This window comes from Priapulus caudatus, unplaced genomic scaffold (assembly GCF_000485595.1).
Source record: "Priapulus caudatus unplaced genomic scaffold, Priapulus_caudatus-5.0.1 Scaffold856, whole genome shotgun sequence".
Classification (NCBI taxonomy): domain Eukaryota; kingdom Metazoa; phylum Priapulida; class Priapulimorpha; order Priapulimorphida; family Priapulidae; genus Priapulus; species Priapulus caudatus.
Genome location: NW_014577917.1, coordinates 1 through 7,890, shown reverse-complemented (window position 1 = coordinate 7,890; position 7,890 = coordinate 1). Strand labels below are relative to the sequence as shown.

The following is a 7,890-nucleotide window of genomic DNA, read 5'->3' as shown; positions in this document are numbered from 1 at the left end:
CTGAATATATCTTTAGTTAGCGCGATTGAGTGAAAAATCACGGAGAAAAGCGAGGTCAAACAAACACACACTGACACACAAGATTAGCCTCATTATAGTGGTTAGGGTAATATCACACCCCTCACAGTAGGTCCTAGTTCCATTTCTCGCCGCCAGGGGATACTTTTATAGCTTTTTTATGTGACTTTTTGGGTTAGGGTTAGGGTTAGGGTTAGGGTTAGGGTCACAATCACGCTAGCGGGCTGTAAAAGTATCACCTGGCGGCGAAAAATGGAACTAGGACCTGCTGTGAGGGGTGTGATATTACCTCGACCCATTATAGTATAGTATGTATGAATAAATAAATAAATAAATAAATAAATATATAAATATATAAATAAATAAATAAATAAATATATATATATATATAGCAGTAGTAATATGCGCATTCACTCACTTTGAGTATTACCCTGCGACGTCACATCTGAAACAAGTAACAACAACACGGCGAAGACGACGATGACGTCATTTATGCTCAGCCTCCTGGGCATCTTGTCGATGCCGCATCCTTTAATCGTTATCATCATTCCTTAACGATCTCCTAATGTCAGTGTAGTAGTGTATATGCACTCTCCGGTGTACGTGAAGTGAGCTGCGCGCCGGTGTGTGCGCGTTTGATCGTACCTCCGAGTAGACCTCTCCCTTCTCGTGTAGAGGCGGTGTGTGTATTGACAGATGTTCTCTCTCCGCTGCGCAGGTACTCTCTCTCTCTCTCTCTCTCTCTCTCTCTCTCTCTTTCACTTTCTCTCTCTCTCTCTCTCTCTCTCTCTCTCTCTCTGGCTCTCTTTTGCTCTCGCTGGCTCTCTTTCTCGCTCTCTGGCTCTCTTTCTCTCTCTCCCTCTCTCTTCACACTCGACTAGTACGTAGTGTGCTAGTACGAGATGCTGCGACGTACATATAACAGACGGAGAGGATTGGATGCGTGCGTCACGACTGCTGAAGTGCCGGTGTGAGAGCGACGTCGGTATATATATCGGATCTTCCTCTCTCTCGCTCTCTCTTCTTCTTTTTTACGGTGGTGTTTGTTCGCTTATCAATCAAATATCTTCCGCGTAACGCATCTAGGTCAACGCCTTACCGCAGCGGAGTACCGGGAGACGTGTGTATGTGAAGAAAGGAAGGGGTGGAAAGGTTCTACAGGGGAGAGATGTGTGTGAGGGGAGGAAGGGGTTGGGAAGGTAACACAGGGGAGAGATGTGTGTGAGGGGGAGGAAGGGGTTGGGAAGGTAACACAGGCGAGCGATGTTTGTGGGGGAAGAGAGGGTTGGGAAAAGTTTGGAGCTTAAGGGGGTTTGCCCGCATCCCAGCATCTCAGCATCGCTGCACAGCCCACGCTAGATGTGGTTTCACTTTTAAATTCTTATCGTCACTTCGTACCACGTACGACATCGAGTGCAATGAGCCAACCCGAAACCAATAGCTAATCACTTAAATTTGCCCGCTCTATAGCCCGATCTATAGTTGTGTGTCAACATGGCAATCTCTGAGTCGTTTACTGCCCGGTTAAATCAATAAAACTATGGGCGTAGGGAGAGAGGGGGAGAGAGAAGAAAAAGAGGGGCGAGGCGAAGAAAGATAAGCCATGTGACATATCGCATCGATTGTGTGAAATTCAAATCTATTCGTGTGTGCCCCACCTATATTGGTTTAAGTAGCTGCGCTGAGGTGGGGCTAATATACTTGTGCGTGTGCGTGCACGTGCGTGCGTGCGTGCGTGCGTGTGTGTCTGTGTCTGTACGCGCGCGTGTATGTAAGTACATGTGTGTACGTGCGTGCGTGATTTTGTTTGGGAAGGGGTGTGTGAAAAATTGCGTGGGTATTTGGAAAAAACGTAATTGGGTTGTAGCTGGAACATAGTTGTAGAAAATGTATTAGGCACTAAAACCAAGGGTTTCTCTCACGCATTATGCGTATGACTGACGTTGGCAGGGGCCCTTCTATTCATGGGTTATGCTATTATAGCCCTACCTCCCTGGGCCTCTATTTATTTAACCCATTGAACTGTATATATAATAACCACTATACTATACCAAGTACTATACGACATACTATAATATACTGACCAGTGATTTAACCACTGCTAGAACCACATACGCCACCTCGTGGACGCCTAGTCAAAAACTAAACTATCTAAGTCACTGATCTCTATAATATAATCTCTATATTATATTATAGATAGAGATCAGTGCCATCTAAGCTTGAGGGCACACATGATAGGAGGCGGCGCTGCCATAAGGCTCGTAGTACGGTAACCCTACTATATAATGTATATAATTATGTCCAATGGAATATTCAATGTACCTGCTGACCTGATGAAGAAATGTAATCTCGGCAAAGCTTAGTCAATTAAACTTTTTTAAACAAAACCCTTATTCTATACCTTGACTTTGTTTTTATATATATATATATACTTAGTTTCTGATCTGGATAGAACGTGATAATCTAGTTCAGGCGGCAATAATCCCCACATTCTACCTCAATATTCACAGTCATTTATTTGCGATTCCTTCTTTCCCCAAAAAATCAAGGAAAGATACAATTCGTCCAAAACCAAACAAACACGTGTCAGTCCGTCAGTGTGCACACAGCTATAAATCCCGCTTCACCAGTCAGTTTATAATAATTTTTGGGAGTATTCAGTTCGATGGGAGAATATTATTTTAATCATATATAACATAACAATGATATATTAATTATATAACATAACAATGATATATTAATTATATAACATGATAATGATATATTAATTATATAACATGATTTTTTTTTGTTCGTTTTTTTTATTAAAAAATGTGGCGTAAATGCTATGCAGTGCGCTGGCGACGATAGTTGAGGAATTGTATACCTAATCTGCTAATCGACTAGAACAGTCTGTACAGTAGTCTAGTTTTCTAGAGCCATATAACGTGAAACGCTGCAGTAATATTACGTTGTAGGGTTAGTGCACCTGCCTCTAACAATATGGTCTAACTCGACGAATGCCTACCGTGAAGTAGCCATGCGGCAAAATTCTTCAACTGTCTATGCCTGATGTCAGATTGACACGCGATGTCGTCAGTCGGTTGCTCTTGCCTGCCCGTCTGACATCTCACGCACATGGCGTTAGCGCGCAAGAAGCCAAATAACAACACGATCATGTCTCATCCGCGCAGGGGGCTTTGTATCTGCCCAGTACGCCAACGATCACTAGACGGATACCACTCTAACGAATGCTCACACCAATGAAGCGATACCAAATACTTAGTATAACCGACAGGGCGCTCGCGCCACAGCATTGTATTAGGATGCCCGTCTCCCCCACTTTCCTCTCCACATTCTCTCCCCGGTGACTCCCTGTTGGTAAGCAACACTTAGCCGTTATGACGAGCAGCAACGAAAGGTACTTGGTTGGGAAGCTAACCGGCTAGCGTGATAAATGTCTGCACTCTACACGATTAGATTTCAATTTTCAGAAGCAGACCGCCCGTTGGTTATCATGCCAAGAAACCGAAATCCGTGCAGAAAACGCGCGATGAAAACGAGAGATAAGGGATTTTTTAGAAATAGAATAGAAAAGAACAAACACACCCAATTTACGTGTGAGGTGTGTCGGTGCAGCCGACTGCTGTGTGCGCTGTGAGAAGGCACCTTTTGCTACCCTAATCTTACTGTACCTTACTTAACGTGTACCAAGCCAGAACGCACTTTTTATGCTTGTTTAGCGCAGAAACAAACCATTATCACCACGTTCTAAACTAAGTATTAGGTTTTCGTCATCAAAAACAAACAACACACACCGCACGCACAACACACACACACAATCACACACACACAGCACACACACACTGACACCACACACACAACACACAACCACACACCCACGACACCTAAACTATCTACACACACACCACTATATTCTACACACACACGCACAGCACACACACGACGACGCACGCACACACAACACATACATACATACATTACACACACGCACGCACGCACGCCACGAACCGGCGCGCCACCTCACTGCCCGCACACACAAGGGGTTGGTCGATACCCACACACACCGACTACTTGTACAGCACAAACACACCCACGACCACAGACAAACACAACACCACTTACAACTGTGGTCGTGCGCCGCGCGCTCCGTAGGGCTGCTGCGCACGTGGCGAGGGTCACACATCCACACACACAACCCATGCAAACCCCACACCACAACACACACACACCCCGAAACAAACACAACCACACCACACATAGCCGGGGGCCATACAGTACACCGCCCACGCCCAACCACACACGAACACACACACACCACACATACACCACACAGCATTCATCATATCATACATTCATGCATACATACATACATACATACATTACACACACCCCACACACACACACACACACACACACAACACACACACCACACACAGCACACACGACACACACACACACACACACACACACACACATACACACCACACACACACACCAAACACCACACACACACACGGAGAGCCATTAACGAGTACGATCACTGCACAGTGTGAAGATGACAAACGAACACACACACACACACACACACACACACACACACACACATGACATAAATACGACACACTACCAACACAAGCCACACCATCAAACATACATTAACATACATACATTAATACAGTACATTCATACATACATACATACATACATACATACATACATACATACCATAACATACATACATACATACAGTACATACATACATAGCATACATACACACAACACACACACACACACACACAGCCCCCCCCCCCCCCCCTCACAACACAACAAACACACACACACACACATCACACATGACATACATACGACGAACACACACACACACACACACACACATACGACAAACGCACACACATTCAGTTATCATACATACGATTCATAGCGGGCATAAGCATTATCATACGATACATACATACAACACACACACACACACACACACACACCACACACACACACACACACACACACACACCCACAAACACACACACACATACATACATACGCACGAACACACCACACACCAACAGGAACATGACACACGATCACACAGTAGTCATACATAACGATACACTTCCAATACAAATATATGACATACATTTAGCATACATACAACACACACCACTCACACACACACACACACACACACACACACACAACACACACACACACACACACAGCAACACACACCACCAGCACCATTGCAGACAAACAGCGTGGATATCAACAATTATGATAATTGGTTTAGGTGAGCGGGAGACCGAAGTCATCTAACGTAGTCGGGTCACAAAGACCTTCGTCGATTCGTCGATTCGTCGATCGTCGATCGTCGATTCCGTCGAGATACATGTGTCGTCGATGCTGTCGATCTCTGGTCGATGTGTCCGAGGAGATAATTCGATTTCGACCCTTCGGTGAATTCGTCTGATTCTGAACTAGCGATTCGGCATGGGGCGTGAAATTCTGGTGGCATTCGGGAAGAATGAAAGGAAGCACGAGCATACTGCAGTGGATCATAACCAGGCAAGACTGGCTTGGCCCGGATATTATAAGTGTTCCGAAATCCATGCTTAAAGACGACGACCTAATGGAGGGGGTGAAAGCCCCCGGGACGTTGAATCATATCAGGATTAGGGATTTACCCGGTTATCAAAAGATAACGACAGGATTTGCCGCGGACGATGAGCAGGGCGGTGATTCCGCGATTCTTTGAAGAACTTGCTAAGTGCGTCCAAGGTCCACTGCCCGGCCCCGTTGAAAAGGGGACGGTAATATCGTGTGCCTTAATCCCGTCGGTGAGACACGAGCAAAAGCTTCTCAACCAATATTTCCGAAATTAGGAATATACAGTATCGGTTGGAGTGGCGCTCAGCTGTGACGCACAATAAAGCACCTTAGCACTGTACTAGCACCAACTTCTACCAGTTGTAGTCATTGTTTTTGTGATCATTTTTTTATCTATTTTCACCGATCAACTGATTGTCTCGATTATATCTATATCGATTATGTCACGAACGTGTCAGCCACACAGTTGATGTTTACACCGGGGCACGGCGGAGCCAATCTGGCCCGATATCTAATGTAAGGTTCTATGATAAAAAACGTAAATCATAATTCCGATGTTCTTGGCCCAGGGGTCAAATTTTGAATGGTTTAACAATTCATTATGTTGTGAATATTTGGTGTTGTTGTAGTTGTAGGCATAATGTGTGTGTGTGTGTGTGTGTGTGTGTGTTCATTATTTATCGGCAACCCAGGAAACCAATATTTACTTGCCTGGTGTGTGTGTGCTCGCGCGCGCGCTGCTTTATTTGCCGCGTTCGGGAACAGGCGTGTGAGTGCTGTTGCTGATTATGTGATCATGTGTGATACACATTTTGCGTTATCTGCACTTTGTAACAAATAAAGCGTCTGACGTAAGTTTTCAAATTAGCAACTTCAGGACATTTGACGTAGCGTGTCGTCGTTCTTTATCTGTACATATTTTGGTGAGTTTTTGCACACTGATGTTATCTACAGTATTTAGGTTATATATGCCTTTTTTTAGGGAGCCCCGCGACCGTCTTATTCTGGTGAGACGAAGCCTTTCCTAACGACTGGACTCGCAGAGACCACGATCATTGTGCACTTCGAGACGATTTAGGAGTGTTCATTCAGCCGAAAAGAAGGCCCTGAGTCTCGGAATTTCAGCAATGGGGAGACTGAAAGGGAGTGAGCCAGGGGAGAAAAGAGCTGCAGCGACCACGCGCTGCGGTGCGCGAGATTACAGAGGAGGGTCACAGCGGATGTGTGTGTTGTGTGTATGTGGGTGCTATGTGTGGTGAGAGGGCGCACGGCGAAGGCTTGCGCGTTGTGTGTGTAGTAGTAGTGGAGAGAGTGATGTTGCTATGTGTGAGTGTGTGTGTGGATGTGTGTGTGTGTGTGTGTGTGTGTGTGTATGTGTGTGTGTGTGGTGTGTGTTGTGTACGACGTTATGGAGGGACGGTGAGGAGGCAACAGGGCGGAACAAGATCAGAGGAGGCACAAAAAGCGAAAGAGGTGAAGGAGACAGCAAAACGGGAGAGCGAGACAACGCGCCACGCACAGTCACGCAAAAGGGGGAGAGCGGAAAAGAGGAGGGGGGGCAGAAGCCTGCGAAAGATGAGAACTGGGCGGGAAGAGTGGCGGAAACAAGGACCGGCAGAGAGGGAGGGGCAAGCCCGGGAAAGGTGGGGTAGAGGGGGGGAGAGCCGCGCTTGACAGGAAAGGGAAAGGGATGGACGGCGAGGGGGCGCAGAAAAACGAAGATGAGCGAGCCAGATGAGAGTCGTTCACCTGGGACAGTTGCAAAGAGACTGAGGAGACACATTGCAAAAACACCAGGGAGCAGGAGAGAGAGAAAGGGAGTGGACCAAGGACAGCAAACGTGGTGGAGTCCGACTGACAAAAAGCAAAAGTGGCGGTGCAACAACGAAGGAATTAAAACAAAGGGAGCGGGGGGGAGACGAGCGCGCCGGCCGGACCAGCGAGGCGCCGCGAGGAGGGGGAGGCGGAGCCTTAGTGATTTTTCAACATATGCAGCTCACATGTAGGGTATGATATAATGATGGAATTTACGTCACAAAAAAACAAGAGGAGGGGACGGGGAGGGCAAAAAAAGAGGGCCCGGCAGCGAGGAGGCGAAGCGTGTGGCGAAGCAGGGGCTGCCGAAGCGAGCAGGGCGGGAAGACCAGGGGCGAAAAGCGGCGGGTGAGAGGGAGGGGGACGGCGAAAGCCGAACTCTTGAGACGGGGGAGCCCAGTTAGATTTCTCCTAGTCCCGAGAGGTACGAAA

At 46.7% G+C, this 7,890-nt stretch overlaps 1 protein-coding gene across 1 annotated transcript in view; it reads right to left on the bottom strand.

Moving 5' to 3' along the window:
- LOC106814017 (fibrillin-1-like) overlaps positions 1-563 on the bottom strand; it is a gene marked incomplete at its 3' end in the record, with an annotated part of 14,086 nt that extends 13,523 nt beyond the window's left edge. Inside the window, exon 1 of the mRNA XM_014818274.1 lies at positions 437-563. Within this exon, the coding sequence (XP_014673760.1) occupies positions 437-563 (127 nt within the window). The remainder of the gene's footprint in view (positions 1-436) is intronic.
- Between the last annotated feature and the right edge of the window lie 7,327 nt (positions 564-7,890).